At 37.3% G+C, this 16,671-nt stretch overlaps 1 protein-coding gene and 1 pseudogene across 1 annotated transcript; both read left to right on the top strand.

The window, feature by feature from the left end:
- The first annotated feature begins 8,580 nt into the window (after window positions 1-8,580).
- On the top strand, window positions 8,581-9,522 carry LOC103110437 (olfactory receptor 5AN1-like). The gene has a single exon (XM_007519605.2). The coding sequence runs from the start codon at window positions 8,584-8,586 to the stop codon at window positions 9,520-9,522; it is 939 nt and encodes a 312-aa protein (XP_007519667.2). The 5' UTR covers window positions 8,581-8,583.
- A 5,343-nt stretch (window positions 9,523-14,865) lies between these two features.
- LOC103110434 (olfactory receptor 5AN1-like) lies at window positions 14,866-15,604 on the top strand (annotated as a pseudogene).
- The last annotated feature ends 1,067 nt before the right edge of the window (window positions 15,605-16,671 follow it).

Raw genomic sequence — 16,671 nt, 5'->3', positions numbered from 1 at the left:
CTCCTCTCCTCTCCTCTCCTCTCCTCTCCTCTCCTCTTTACTTTCTCCTTTCTATTTTTATTTAATAGAACAGAGAGAAATTGAGAGGGAAGCAGAAATAGAGATGGGGAGAGAAAGATATCTGCAGACCTGCTTCACCTCTCATAAGGTGTTCCCCATGAATGTGGGGAGCGGGTGCTTGAATTCCAATCCTTGTGCTTGATGATACCTGTGCTTAACCAGGTATCATCAACACTCCACTCTGTGATTTTTTTTTTTTTCTGTCATGGGAACTTTACTGCTCTGACTGACTTTTTAAAAATGATTTTTCAAAAGATTTACTTATTTATTCCCTTTTGTTGCCCTTTTTAATTGTTGTAGCTATTATTGTTTTTGTTGTTGGATAGAATAGAGAGAAATGGAGAGAGGAGGGGAATAAAGAGAGGGAGGAGAGAAAGACAAGACACCTGCAGCCCTGTTTCACTGCTTGTGAAGCGATCCCCCTTCAGGTGGGGAGCTGGGGGCTGGAACAGGGATCCTTATGCTGGTCCTTGCGCTTCACACCACATGCACTTAACCCGCTGTGTACCGCCTGACTCCTTGCTTTCCTATTCTTTATGTGAATATATAACATTGTTAACTGTTGTCATTATGTGGTATATGGAATTCCTAGAAATTATTTGTTATATGACTTTATAATCGTGTGAGTAACCTTGGCCACTTTTACCTTATTACCCCAAACACCAGTTTCTGGCAAATACAGATCTAATCCACATTTTATTAGTTTATTTGTTGAGTTTTTTTTCATATTTTGCATGAGTGGAAAAGAGCATATATCTGTCTTAGTCTATCTGACTTATCATTTTTTTTGTACAGTGCCCTCAAGATCTATTCAGGTTATTACAAAATGAGGTTATACTTTCATCATATTCCAGAATAATGTATCATCAGACATGTGAACAATATTCTATGCACATACACAGTATGTAGATAAACATGTATATAAATGTAATGTTCAATTTAACCATTCTTTTGTCAGTGTGTAATTCTTCAAATAATGACTATTATAAATAATGCTGCAAATATCTTCTCCCATTTACTCAGTTGCCTGGTTATCCTCATGTAGTTTGTTTTGCTTTTGATGCATACAAATTTTTCAGTTTCAGTAAAAATAAATAAATAAAAATAAATAATTCTGTAACTAATATAAATTTGCAGAAAGTTTTTGAGGGCAGTGATTTTATTTCCTTTGAGTACACATGAAAAAGTGAAATTTCTGAATCATGTTTAGGTATGCTTCTAATTATTTAAAGGACTTACATATTTTTCCATGATTATACCAATTTACAGTCCAAGCAACAACACACAAGGTTTCTACTTTGTCCCTATCCTTATCATAATATCCTGTCTCTTGCCTTTTTGACAATGACCAGATGAGCCCTGAAAAAAAGTTTTACTGGATTATGAATTGCATTACTTAAACAACCTTTTCTACCTTTTTATATTAACAACAGGATTTTATTGTTTTTAAAGTTGTCCATGATCTATTAAAATATATTTTAATTTTCTTTTTTTCCCCTTTATTTATTTATTTATTAATTTTATTTAAGAAAGGATAAACTAACAAAACCATAGGGTAGGAGGGGTACAACTCCACACAATTCCCACCACCCAATCTCCATATCCTGCCCCCTCCCCTGATAGCTTTCCCATTCTCTATCCCTCTGGGAGCATGGACCCATGGTCATTGTGGGTTGCAGAAGGTGGAAGGTCTGGCTTCTGTAATTGCTTCTCCTCTGAACATGGACATTGACTGGTCAGTCCATACTCCCAGTCTGCCTTTCTCTTTCCCTAGTAGGGTGGGTCTCAGGGGAAGAGGAGCTCCAGGACACACTGGTGGGGTCTTCAGTCCAGGGAAGCCTGGCTGGCATCCTGATGACATCTGGAACCTGGTGACTGAAAAGAGAGTTAACATACAAAGCCAAACAAATTGTTGAGCAATCATGGACCCAAAGCTTGGAATAGTGAAGAGGAAGTGTTAGGGGGGTACTCACTGCAAACTCTAGTGTACTTCTGCTTTCAGGTATATATTTTGCAGTAGTACAGATACGTGTGAACATATGCTCTCTCTCATAGAAACTGGGGCATATCTAGGTTTTGGGACTTTGTTAGAAAGTGAACCACCTGGGATGGAATTAGAGTATACTATGAAAGGAAAGGTCTCACCCGAGTAATGAAGCTGAAGGGTTGTCATTCCACACATTGAAATCTCTGGACACAGTCTGAGCTGAAGCATGTTGAGGTGGCAGTCGTTGCATTGATTAGATTGCGATCGGCTGATGCAACATTATTTGATATGAATTGGGAGAGGCATACTGGAAAGTGGACCCTATCCAAGGGTTCCAGGACTGGGGGAAGTAGAGGCTCTATAGTGGAGATGTGAGGTTCCTGCTGTCTTAGGGTTCAAAAAGACAATGGATAGTTAATGTTATCATCACATTATTTGGTAATTGGGTTAACTTTGAAAAGTCCTTTTGTTAGGGTTTGCTGTACAGTACCCAGTATCTTGTATATAGCTATGCTATTGGTTGCTTCTGATCTACTTGGTCTAGGCTTTTGAGAGAGTCTGCATATCAAATATGCTGTGGCCTATATATTAAAAAGACTCAGTCTGTCTTTTAAGAAAACTTTGAGACATACAATTAATTTTCCCCTTCTCATATTAATTAACTAGTGATTTATATGACTACATTTTATTAGGAGTGTACATAAACACCATTCCCACCACCAAAAGACTGTGACCCATCCCTCCCACCCACTCCCACTCCCCACTGGCCCAGGAAGCTGCATGTCTACCCCTCACCACAGGGTTTTTACTTTGGTGTCCTACTTACAATTTGCTCAGGTCCTGCTTTTAGTTTCCCTTTCAGATCTTCTTACTCAACTTCTATTGATGAGTGGGATCATCCCATACTCATCTTCATCTTTCTGACTTAGCTCACTTAACATAATTCCTTCTAACTCTGTCCAAGATGGGTCAGAGAAGGTGGGTTCATTGTTCTTGATAGCTGCATAGTATTCCATTGTGTATATATACCACAGCTTTCTCAGCCACTCATCTGTTGTTGGGCGCCTGGGTTGCTTCCAGGTTTTAGATATTATGAATTGTGCTGCTATGAACATAGGAGTACACACCTCTTTTTGGTTGGGTGTTATGGAGTCCTTGGGGTATAATCCCAGGAGAAGAATTGCTGGATCATATGGAAGGTCCATGTCTAACCTTCTGAGAGTTCTCCAGACTGCTCTCCACAGAAGCTGGACCAATTTACATTCCCACCAGCAATGCAAGAGGGTTCCTCTGTCCCCACATCCTCTCCAGCATTTGTTGCTGCTGTCCTTTTTGATGTATGCCATTCTCACAGGAGTGAGGTGGTATCTTAGTGTTGTCTTAATTTGCATTTCTCTGACAATCAGTGACCTGCAGCAGTTTTTCATGTGTTTGTTAGCCTTTTGGATCTCCTCTGAAGTGAATGTTTTGTTCATATCCTCTGCCCATTTTTCGATGGAGTCATTTGCTTTTTTGTTGCTAAGTTTGCTGAGCTCTTTATATATTTTGGTGATTAGTTTCTTGTCTGATGTCTGGCATGTGAAGATCTTCTCCCATTCTGTGAGGGATCTCTTTGTTTGTTTAATAGTTTCTTTGGCTGTGCAGATGCCGCGGACCACTCAGTGGATGAGCAGCAGGAGGGTCAGGGGTCTTGAAGGCAACCTCCCAGGTGGGTCAGGAGTCGGCGAGGGAGAACAGATAGACACCACACTCTATTGGAGGGTGAATCGGGACTCGTTTTAATAGTGAAACTGCATTAGCTTTTATACTTTTTTCAGGTTACATTCAGGTTGCCTAAGCAACCAGCTCATAAAGAAGTAACAATAGTCTTGTGGCTTTGGCAAGCTACATGTTACTCCCCTATAACTGTAAAGAATGGGTATAATACTTTGTATCGTTCTGTTCCCAGGGGAGGTCATACCCAGAATTGTTTTAGACTTTTGCTGAGGGCTATCTCTACCATTAATCTTCTATGGGGGCATACAGATCTTTGCCTAGTCGTGGACCACTGCTCATCTAGGTTTGGTACAGTTTAACTATTAATCTTTCTTTGTTTCAATATGTCAACTTGTACCTGGGAGGCCTCAATCTCTGTATTGTTTTTATGAGGGGCAAGTCATAACATGACTTGTTTTGTCCGTCTATGTTGACCCACCTTCTCCACTTTCATAATGTAACTTTCAAATATGCTCCTGTGTAAGGGAGAGGGGGTGTTTCTGACTCTCCATTCCCACCAGGCACTGCCAGAGCATTATTAATCAATTGTGACAGTATAATTGTTTGTAGCAATAACGGGGGGAGAATGCGTTGACCCATTCTCGTCCTTCTGCCCAGCTTCTTTGAAGTTTGAATGCAGGTCCAGAGGAGATGACATTGTCAGTCTCTCTGGTGGTCGTGATGGGGCAGTGCATGCAGAAGCTTTTCAATTTGATGTAGTCCCATTGGTTTGTTTCTGCTTTAGTCTTCCTTGCAATTGGGTTTGATTCATCAAAGATGTCCTTGAGGTGTAGGTGGGAAACTGTTTTACCAATGTTTTCCTCTAAGTATTTGATTGTTTCTGGTCTGGCATCTAGGTCTTTGATCCATTTGGAGTTGATTTTTGTTTCTGGAGAGATAAAGTGGTTTAATTTCATTCTTCTGCATGTAACAACCCAGTTTTCCTAGCACCATTTATTGAAGAGAGACTCCTTCTTCCATTTAATTCTTTTGGCCCCCCTTATCAAAGATTAGATGTCCATAGGTGTGGGGATTTACTTCTGGGCTTTCAATCTGTTCCACTGGTCTGTATACCTATTTTTGTTCCAGTACCATGCTGTTTTGATGATGGTGGGTTTATAAAATAGTTTAAGGTCTGGGAGTGTGATGCTTCCATTTCTGTTTCTTTTCCTCAAGATGGTTTTGGCAATTCTAGGTGTTTTCAGGTTCCAGATAAATGATTGTAGTGTTTGTTCTATTCTCTTAAAGAAGCTTGGTGGAACTTTGATGGGTATTGCATTAAATTTGTATATGGCTCTGGGGAGAATATTCATTTTGATGATATTTATTCTTCCAATCCATGAGCATGGGATATCTTTCCATTTCTTGGTAACAGTTTCTATTTCCTTGAGTAGCGACTCATAATTTTAAGTCTTTCACTTCTTTGGTCAACTTTATTCCTAGGTATTTGATTGACTTTACTGAAACAGTAAATGGGAGTGATTTATGGATGTCTTCTTCTTCAGATTTAGTGGTTGTATAAAGAAATGCCACTGATTTTTGTACATTGATTTTGTAGCCTGATACCTTGCTATATTGTCTAATAACTTCCAGTAATTTTCTGCTGGATTCTTTAGGTTTTTCTATGTATACTATCATGTCATCTGCAAATAGTGAGAGTTTGACTTCTTCCCTTCCAATCTGTATTCCTTTGATTCCTTTCTCTTGCCTGATTGCTATGGCAAGAACTTCCAATACTATGTTGAAGAGTAACGGTGACAGTGGACAGCCCTGTCTAGTCCCTGACCTGAGGGGGAATGCTTTCAGCTTCTGTCCATTGAGTATGATGTTGGCTGTAGGTTTGCTATATATAGACTCCACTATCTTGAGGAATTTCCCATCTATTCCCATTTTTTGTAGAGTTTTGAGCATGAATGGGTGTTGGATTTTGTGAAAGGCTTTCTCTGCATCTATTGAGATAATCATGTAGTTTTTGGCTTTGCTTTTATTGATGTGGTGAATGACATTGATTGACTTATGCATGTTGAACCAGCCTTGCATTCCTGGGATGAATCCCACTTGGTCGTGATGAACAATCTTTTTGATATGTTGCTGTATCCGGTTGGCCAAGATCTTGTTTAATATTTTGGCATCTATGTTCATCAGAGATATTGGTCTGTAGTTTTCCTTTTTTGTTCTGTCCTTATCAGCTTTTGGTATCAGGGTGATGTTGGCTTCATAGAAGGTGGAAGGGAGTACTCCTGTTTCTTCAATCTTATGGAAAAACTTAAGAAGTATGGGTACTGTTTCCTGAAAGTTTTGTAGAATTCGTTTGTGAAGCCAGCTGGTCCAGGACTTTTGTTGTTGTGGAGATTCTTAATAACGGTTTCAATTTCTTTGTCTGTGATTGGTGCATTTAGATTTTGTAGTTCTTCTTGGTTCAGTTTTGGAAGGGCATATGCTTCTAGGAATTCTTCCATTTCTTCCAGATTCTCTAGCTTGGTGGCGTATAGTTCTTTATAGAAGTTTTGCAGGATTCTCTGGATTTCTGTGGTGTCAGTTGTGATATCTCCTCCATCGTTTACAATTCTATTAATTTGAGTCTTCTCTCTTTTTTGTTTGGTGAGTCTGGCTAGGGGTTTGACAATTTTGTTTAATCTTTCAAAGAACCAACCTTTGCCTTCATTGATCTTTTGTATGGTTCTGTTTTCTGCTTCTGTTAGTCTTCTTTCCCTTCCCTCAGCTTCTTTCTTCATTACAACTATTTCAGCTTTCAGTTCTCTAATTGTCTAAAGACAATCAGTATTTTCCTTGGGTGTTTCAACTGTTGTTTTCCTAATACTGCCATTCCTTTCCTCCAATGTTGTTTTCATTTCTGTGATTAATAAGTTTATTATTGCTTGCATACTTTTCTTATCTATGGTTACTTCTGGCTGATTTGTAGTTTCTTCTGGGCTCTTTTCTTCATTCATTGGAGTAGCAGTTTTATTTGTTTTTGATCTACCCATTTTTTTGATTTATGTATTTCTTTTTTTTATGCTCTGTTGTTCCTCAGTTGTTGTGTCTTGAGTACAAGCAACACTGTACTAAATACCTTTATGACAATTGCACTCACCAACCTCAGGAATTACAATAGCAACCGAAGCAAGTATTGAAGCAGTTTAATCACTACCAGTTAGCCAAACAATGTCTCCAGTCTGTCAAAAAATAGTAACCAAATGCCAGTGAAGAAAAAAGAGAAAAGAAAGAAGGGATTGCAAGAATAGACAGTTATGCAACTCTACTATCCACTGTATATTCTAGGGGTAACAAGAGGAGAAAGGGAAGTAAAGCAGAGATACACACATAGAGAGTCCACTCTGAGTCAGATTTCTTCCCCAAAATAATTCACTAATTCAGAAAGGCAAAGAAGAAGGAAGAAGTGTATGACAAGATTAAAAAAAAAAGAGAAACAAGAGAGAGAAAAGAGAAAAGATAAGAAAAAGAGCTGTAATTAAAGAGCAGTGATAGGAAAGGTTTTTTTGATTAATTTATTTTTAATTTAATTTTTTTAATTATCTAGGAGGAGGAAGATGGGGAGATTCTGTAGAGAAGGTAGGAGTAATGAGACAAGTTCCTCCCACAATAGATAAGATGCCCATTACCCTAGCAATGAAATATACCCTAAGAGTTCATTCTGATCAACCTAAAGGGGGGGGAGATATATGATTTTATATAATATTAATAATAAAATACAGCCGGGTAAAAAAACCCTGTCCCAGATTACCTCAAACCTCATGAAAAGAGGCAGCAGATTGTTAAGAAAGAAAAAACAAACAAACAAACAAAAAACCCTCAGGACTAGACAAGGATAGCAGGACTAGACAAATCTACTATCCACTGTATATTCTAGGGGTAGCGAAAGGAGGAAGGGAAGTTGAGCAGAGATACTCGCAGCGAGAGTCCACTCTGAGTCAGATTTCTTCCCCAAAATAATTCCCAAACATGTATTAGTTAATTCAGAAAGCTGTAGGTTTAAGGAAGAAAGGATGACAAGAATGAGAAAAAGAAAAAAAAAAAGAAAGAGAGAGAAAAAAGAAAAAGATAAGAAAAAGAACAGTAATAAAAGAGCGCTGAAAGGAAAGAGTTTCTTACTTATTTATTTTTTATTATTTAATTAGCTATGGTGGGGGGGTTTGGCTACTTAGAAAGAAAAAACGCCAGAGGTTTCAGAAGGGAATAGACTTAGAATGAATGATACTCCCTGGTGGGACAGGAAGCTTGGTAAAGAAAGAATCTCAGCAGGGGAGCCTGCTAGGAGCTGGTCTCCAGGGACTGGTTATGGGAGGGGGAAGGGGGGAGGAGATGCGCTTTGGGAATAATAATTTAAAAGAAAAAAAATTTTTTCCCTTTTTTTCTACTCTATTTTTTAACCCAAATTAAGTTATAGTCACCTCCTTGGTGTCACTGCTAGGACCCATTATTGACTGGCCTACTAAAGGCAGAAAATCCTATTGTTTCCAGACTGTGTGGTCAGAGCTCAAGCGACTAGCAGCTTCTCAGTCCGCCATCTTCCGGGAACCCCCCCATATTTTAATTTTCACAAGAGTTGAAATTGAAAATCTGAAACACAAAGTAGCACATGATTACATTTTTTTAGAGGTGAAAAGCTAGAATCTGTTCTCAAGAAAAGTGAAGCATTTCTTCTTAAACAATAAATAGTCAGTGAGAGGGAATAATGACACATGTAAGATTTGCAATGTGATCGTTTCTTTTGGGTCAATGACTGTGTTCTCTTTTCTGATTCTAGGGGAATTAATCCAATGATTGGAGGAAAAAATACTACAGAGGTCACTTATTTTATCCTCTTGGCATTCTCAGATTTTCCCCAACTCTTGGTACCTCTCTTCATCCTGTTTCTATTGATGTACATTGCTAGTCTGACTTGGAACCTGGGCCTCATTGTCTTAATAGGAATGGATTCCCACCTGCACACACCCATGTACTTCTTCCTCAAACATCTGTCCTTCCTAGATATCTGCTATGTGACATCCACAGCTCCCAAGATGCTCTCTACCTTCTTACAAGAACAGCAAACTATCACCTTTGTGGGTTGTGTTGTTCAGTACTTCATCTTTTCAACCATGGGACTGAGTGAGTCTTGTCTCATAACTGCCATGGCTTATGATCGATATGCTGCCATTTGTAATCCACTGCTTTATTCTTCCATCATGTCTCCCACCCTCTGTGTCCGGTTGGTTTTTATGTCTTATGTGGCTGGACTCTCTGGTTCTATATCTCAACTGTGTGCTATACTTCAGCTCCACTTCTGTGGGCCTAATACCATCAACCACTTCTTGTGTGATATGTCCCAACTCTTGATCTTATCCTGTACTGATACTTTCTTTGTACAATTCATGATGGCAGTACTCACAATGATCTATGGGGTAACAAATGCTCTTGTTATCATGATATCTTATGGTTATATTGTGAATTCCATCATGAAGATAACTTCAGCTAAAGGAAGGTCCAAGGCCTTCAACACTTGTGCTTCTCATGTGATGACGGTGAGCCTCTTTTATACCTCAAGTATCTTTGTCTACTTGAGTTCCAGCATTGGCAGTTCCTCCACCTTTGATAGATTTGCATCTGTCTTTTACACCGTGGTTATACCCATGCTGAATCCTCTGATTTATAGCCTGAGGAACAGGGAAATAAAAGATGCCTTCAAAAGGTTGCCGAAGCGGAGAGAGTACTTCTGAGGTCACAAGTTCTTAGATTTCCAGTAGATCTGTCCTATCAGAATTCCTTAGCCTATGACAATATGCACAGAGTGGGTTTTGCCAAAATTCAGTAGATTTTCAACAAAGAAGGTTGTTTAACATACATATCATGCCAAAATGAATAAATATCTGAATCAATTCCACACAACCATAATGTTTTTAATTTCTAGGTGTTTGGTACTTTAAACTTTCATAAAGTATTATCATTTATTAAATTTCTCCATAAGCATTTGCAAAATATCAAGAGTAATAAATATGCTATTTCTCTTTTCTACTGAGACTATGCCTTGTTAAACATCAGCCCTTGGTCCTAAAATAAAGATAACTACTAGAGACCTATGATAGTAGAACCTTTTTATTTCTCGGGGCCTGGCAGTGGTGCATCTGGTTAAGTGCACACACTACTGTTAAGACCTTGGTCCCCACCTGCAGGGGAAAGCTTTGTGAGTAATGAAGTACAGATGTAGGTGTATCTCTGTCTCTTTCCCTTCCTAGCTCCACCTCTCCTCTCAATTTCTGTCTATCCAATGAAATATTTAATAAAAAAAAAACCCATTTTCTTTCCCAGATATTCTGATGCAGCAGAATCTAGATATGTGGTGACAAGTCCTTTCATTTGTTTATAACTAATGTGGAATTAAGAATTAGGAGGATATACCATTGGATAGAAACAAAGTTATACAATTTGTATAAAAGACCAATCTTAGCCCATGTCTATGACATGTTTCAGTGATGATCATGTATGAATTTTTGGTCAAATCCAAATCTCCATCATCTGGAGTAAGGAATAAGAGAGGCATTCTAATAATAAGGAACCAAATAGTCCCCTCATTTTCAGTTATTTATGAATCTGATGCACCTTGTGTTCAGTGATTATTTCTAATGTAAGATAATAATCAAAATCCATATTATAAATAAAGCAATTTCTTAAGAGTTACTTTATATCTTTGATATGAGATAGGTTAAGAGTTTCACATGAGAGAGGGAGAACCCAGAGCATGCAATCTTATGAATTAAATCAGGATCTTTTAGCTAGTCTACTAGCTGAACTATTTCTCTAGCTATGGCAACATAATACCTGATATTTTGACTGTACTGATCCACCTATTGACAACACACACACACACACTTAATCACAACAGTGTAATTATACATCAGTTGTCAAATAATAGCAATAAAGAAAAAATAAGTGCCAAATATTCAGAGGAAATTTAGTATGCAATTAAAATTATTATCATTACACACATTTTAAATTTCATGAACTTTACATACAGTCAATTTAATACCAAAAAGTTGATATAAAATTTAATTAAAACACTTGGCATTTAAAAACAGGAATGATGGATTTCTATTGACATGCCTATATTTTTTTGATCTAGGGTTTGGTAGAACAATGAAAAATGAATCCAGAAGAGTGTTACAGAAAAATGTCTCAATGAATTTCTGACCACTGACATTATGTTTGCAAAATTATTAGCTCTCTGTTTCATTAAATCAAATTAAATAATAAAGCTTAAAGCAAGAGTATCCAGTCACACTGTGTGATAGATCAAATCATCACCCCTTTTTGTCAAGTCTCCCTGTATCCATTCTTCTTGCAACCTTGTCACAGGTTTTGTGTGTTTTCTAATTCTTGACTTTGAATCTACCTTGCCACTTGCTTTGGCTGACAGAAGTTTAAGAGCGCCAGGTTTCAACGAGGGTCTTAAAAGGCAAAGTATGTTTTCATGTGTCCTCTTGCACTTTATCCATTGTCATGAAAAGAAATATATGGGAAACTACTGGTTCTAGGAGAAAAAAAACATATGCACCAGATATAGCTTAGCCAAACCCAACTGAGAATGACCAACCCACAGTCAATAGCAGCACACTTCAGAAGAGTCTTTCATTCAAGACAAATCCATATTGGGTGAATCACAGTTAATCTCAGCCTAAATTGGCTGAATTCAAGTTGACCTTAGGTAAACCTGAAGAGTAATAAATGAAATAAATGAAACTGGTAATAGGCACTGAGATTTAGTGTAGCATTTTAGGCAGGAATCATTGAGAAATATACTTTATAATTATTTTTCTCTTGAACCAAAACTCCTGATTATAAATCTAGACTCTACCACTCATTGATAGGATACTACAGAAAACTTTCTATGCATTAAGTTTTTTGTCTGTAAAATAACACAGTTTATGAAACTATATAGGATGATCAATTAAGCAGATACTTGTCAAGAACTCAGATTCAAGATTTAGCACATAATTGACACTATATATGTATCATGTCCATTATTTATTGAGTTCTACTATGTTTAAAGAATTCAAGTTGATTATATTCATTGAAGTTCTATTGTCATATTAGTTTCACAGATACAAAATTAAAGTCAGAGGAATCAAGAAACAACAAATAAATGGAGAGCTACAGAGTTCACAGGGATCACAAATATGAGATTCTCTACTCTTAAAGATCTCAAACCACAACTTGTGAAATTACCTCCATGATATACAGGAAAGTGGGAATAATTAGTACTATTAAATGCTTGAATTAAACATGATAATACTTAGGAGATACAACCAATGTGAAAGCCAAAGTAATTTTATAGTGAAAGTAAATAAAGGAACAAAATTTCAGTAGATAAATTATAAGAAGAATTTAATGAAAATTGTAGGAGAATAGAAAGAAAAAAGTACATATGTGTTGGGAAAGAGAACACCAACATTATTAGTTAAATCTGAAAGAGGTATTCAGGAATGTAGATGGTTTTATAACATTGTTCTCTCCCATCCTAGTACTAACATTGTTCTTTCCCATCCTAGTACTAACCCTGTTTGTATTCTGAGATCAGACGATACTGGGCATGTTCAGGGTTTTATGGCCATAAACAAACATCGTTGACAAGAGGAGATATCATGTCAATTTAGAAACAGAACTACGTATGAAATAAATTGATGTTTTTAAAAAGAGACACAATAGAATATGAACTGATGTTTCCTCCATACGTTTGAGCTGAAACCATTAGAGACAGGACCTTTTGGAGATAATTAAGTTTAGCTGAAACCATAAATGAGGGACAAATATAGAACCTTATAAGAAAATTAGGGGAGAGAAAGAGAGTGAGGGAGAGTGAGAGTGGGAGAGAAAGAGAGAGGAAGAAAGAAAGAGAAGAAGGAGGAGGAGAAGGGAGAAGAGGAGAAGAAGGAGAAGGTGAAGAAGGGCAAGCTAGCTCATGATGGGCAAGAAAGTTCATGTGAGGTCATAGGGAGTTTATTTGCAAGTAAGGAAGGGAGCTTTCACTAAGGTCAGACTATGTTAATAAATCATTTGTAAAGAACTTATAACATGCTCATAGTATACTAATCTCTTAAAATAAAAAAGAGGGGAGGGGTAGTTAAGATAGTGTGATGTAAATTAATAAAATATTCCCAAGCAGAAACTAGAGGAAATGAGAATCATTAGCTCAATAATGACCACACAGCACTAAAGCAGAGTTTCAAGTTTTTTCATTTATTTATTTATTTAATTTATTTATTGGTAGAACAGACAGAAATTGAGAGAGGAGGGAGAGAGTTAGAGTGGGAGAGAAACAAAGAGACACCTGCAGACCTGCTTCACTGCTTGTGAAAGAGGACCCCCTTTGCAGGTGGGGAACTGGGGCTTGAACATGGATGCTTGAGCTGGTCCTTCCACTTTGTACTATGTGCATTTAACCTGGTGTTCCACTGTCCGACCCCTGAGTTTCAAAGTTTTTAGTGGTTATTAGCTTGACTTTATAAATATGAAGGAGAGATTAAAGATGTTGTTTGTGAGAATCCTAAGGCCCCTCTTGTTCCTGAAATTAAAGCTTGAAACAACTCAAAGAGGTGCTAGAGACAGGAGAATATAATGGTTGAAGAGCCAGACACTGGAGTGAAATTGCTTGAATTTATTCTACTGACTACTGACTTGTGAGGTAACTTTGGGGAAGTTACTGATCTTTCTGGTATTTCACTGTTCACATCTTTGAAATAAGCATTATAACAGTACTTGTGACCCAGATTATTGAAACATTAAGTTAATATATGTGAGTACAACACTGTGTTTTCAGAGCTCAGAATGGTATGTTTATATAGTGGTGAGGTATGATTGTTCTAATTGGATCATGAGGGACTAGTAGAGAAAATTTCCCAGTAATTTCATCACCCAACTCTCTTGAGAATAATCAATAGGAATATACTGACTTGTGAAAATTGCTGCTTCTTTCCCTTCAATTGATCCTAAAGAAAGATATTTTGACAAATACCTACTTGAGGCATCTCCCTGACTGAACTATGGGTCTGCCAGAGAACCAAGGTCAAGGGTGTGGCTCAGGGGCAAGGGAATGCAGTTATGTGGCAAGCACTCTAGGCACAGAATCTTAGGAGGAATTCTGGGTAAGTGACAATGGCAAGAATAGAGCTATTTGTTTTCAATTATTTCACCATCATCACATACCTGTCCTATTAGTTTTCCATATTCTCATGCCCCATTTCCGAACTCAGGAAACTAGCATAGAAACAGGATTTTGTTCAATATGATCAACTTGAATTCCTTGAACTTACTGGTAACTTAATATTAACAATAACAGATGAAACATATATGATGTTTATTATGTTTCACAGCAGAAATATCTATTTCCTTCATCATATGACATGAACACATGAGACTGACATGATGACATCACTATTTTACAGACAAGAAAAGTGAAGCATGGTTTTCTGTAGCTTGCCAGGAATTAGTATATCACTAATTGAGAGTATATGTTTATAGTCATGAATTTTGGTTCAAGAGGAACAATAATTATTGAGTATATTTCTTAATGAATATTTCATACAAAGCCGCACTCAACCTCAGGACTGATTATTCCTTTCATTTATTGCCAGATTCATAAGTCTTTAGGCTGGCTGGAGTTCAACTGGAATTCAACTAATCTAGATTGAGATTAATTGTGACTCAGTCATCACAGAGTTATTTTAACTTGATGACTTCTGAAGTTGGCATTGATTGTGGGATACCCATTTTTAGTTATATGTTTTCCTCCTGTAACCAGTATTGGTACATACCATTTTTCTTTTAATGACAATGAAAGAGGTGCAAATGGACATGTGTAGACACACAAGGATTTAAAGGTTTCTGTTTAAAATTCAAGTACTTTTCAAGTACTCTTGTCCAATTCCACTGGCCTTTTGGCAGAGTTCAAGTGGTGCTCCATTGCCATCATTATAAATTTATGATAGATTTTCATCATAAGTAAAGAAAATAATACATAGTTCCCCTCTATTTCCTAGGAATTATAGTTAACACATTATACACTTGCTATGACTGCAGTCTGCTATGTAACATCCACATCTGCCAAGATGCTCTCTGCTTTCTTCCAAGAATAGCAAACTATCACCTTTATGGGTTATGCTGTTCAGCACTTCATCTTTGCAACCCTGGGACTGAATAAGTCTTGTCTTATAACTGCTATGGTTTATGATCGATATGCTGCCATTTGTAATCCACTGCTCTATTCTTCCATCATGACACCCATCCTCTGTATTAGGTTGGTTTTAATGTCTTATGTGGCTACACTCTATGGTTCTATATCCCAACTATGCTATACTTCAGCTCCACTTCTGTGGGCCTAATACCATCAACCACTTCTTGTGTGACTTGCCTCAACTCTTAATCCTGTCTTTCTATGATGATGACATGTTCTTTGTACAAACTATGGTAGCAATATTCACAATGATTGGGATAACAAATGCCCTAGTTATCATGGTATCTTATGGTTATATTGCCAATTCCATCATAAAAATAACGTCAGCTAAAGGAAGGCCCAAGGCCTTCAATACTTATAATTCTCATGTGATGACAGTGAAGAGCCTCTCCTATACCTCAAGTATCTTTGTCTGTTTGAATTCCAGCATTGGCAGTTCCTCCACCGTTGACATATTTGTATCTGTCTTCTGCACTGGGATCATAGCCATGTTGCATCCTTTGATTTACAGTATAAGGAACAAGGAAATAAAAGATGCCTTGAAGAGGTTACCAAAGAAGAAAGGGTACTTCTGAAGTCATAGATTCTTAGATTTCCAATAGTTTTGTCCAATCAGAATCTCTTAGCTCATGAATATGCACATACAATTTTTAAAAGATTCTGCTCTATTTAACACATCCAGCAAATGCCAACATGGATCAACATCTAAATCAATTCCAAACAAAGACAACATATCTTATACTGAGACTCATTACTTTAAACATAGATAAGGAATCTTCATCTCATTTGTTAATCTCTCCATGAGTATTTGTGAAGTTTCAAGGTTAAGAAATATGTTGTTTCTTTTCTGTAGGATATTTGACCCTGTTAATCTTTAAATCTGTGAGTCTATAATAGAGATAACTAATAGATGGTCTAAGCAGGTAGAGTAATGTCTTCTCAAATATTTGGGCACATGTAACTCTCATTTGGTGATAACTAGTTTCTATTTTGTATTTCTAATCTAAACAGAAAGGAACTGTAAGGGAGTACTAGTCTTTGGATATAAAACAGTGTATTTTTCTTTTCTTGTTCTTGTTGCTACTGCACTGGTGGTTAGATAATGACTAAATCACTCCTAGCAGCCGTTTTTTAAATATTTTTCTTTTTCTTTATTTTTCTTTCATAATAGAGATAGAGTGAAATGGGGGAGGAGAGAGAGAGGGAGAGAGAGAGAGAGAGAGAGACACTTGCCACCTGCTCCACCACTTGTACAGCTTCTACATTGCAGGTGGGAATTAGGGGCTTAAACTCAGGTCTTTGTGTATGATAACCTGTGTGCCATCAATTGACTTCCCAGTGCCATTATTTTTCAGGCTGAAATTTTCATTTCTGGCATCTTTTGTTCAATGATGATATCTGACAGTGGTGGGGGCAGATGTTAAAAAAAATCACAGAAAAGGACAAATTCTTGAGATTTGTATTTGTTGATTGATTTTTTTAATTGTTGAAACCAAGATTATCACTTGGGCTTGGTGCCTGCAGGATTCAGCTATTCCTGCCAATCAGTGTTTTTCCCTGTTTAATAGTTAAGAGACAGAGAGCAATAGAGAGTAAAATACAGAGGACTAGAGAGTGAGAGAAAAGAAGAGACACTGTTCCA

This window comes from Erinaceus europaeus, chromosome 17, assembly GCF_950295315.1.
Source record: "Erinaceus europaeus chromosome 17, mEriEur2.1, whole genome shotgun sequence".
NCBI lineage: Eukaryota > Metazoa > Chordata > Mammalia > Eulipotyphla > Erinaceidae > Erinaceus > Erinaceus europaeus.
This window is presented reverse-complemented; position numbering and strand designations above follow the sequence as displayed.

Coding starts and splice junctions, on each gene's coding strand:
- LOC103110437 (XM_007519605.2), top strand. CDS start 8,584: ATGATTGGAGGAAAAAATACTACAGAGGTCACTTATTTTATCCTCTTG.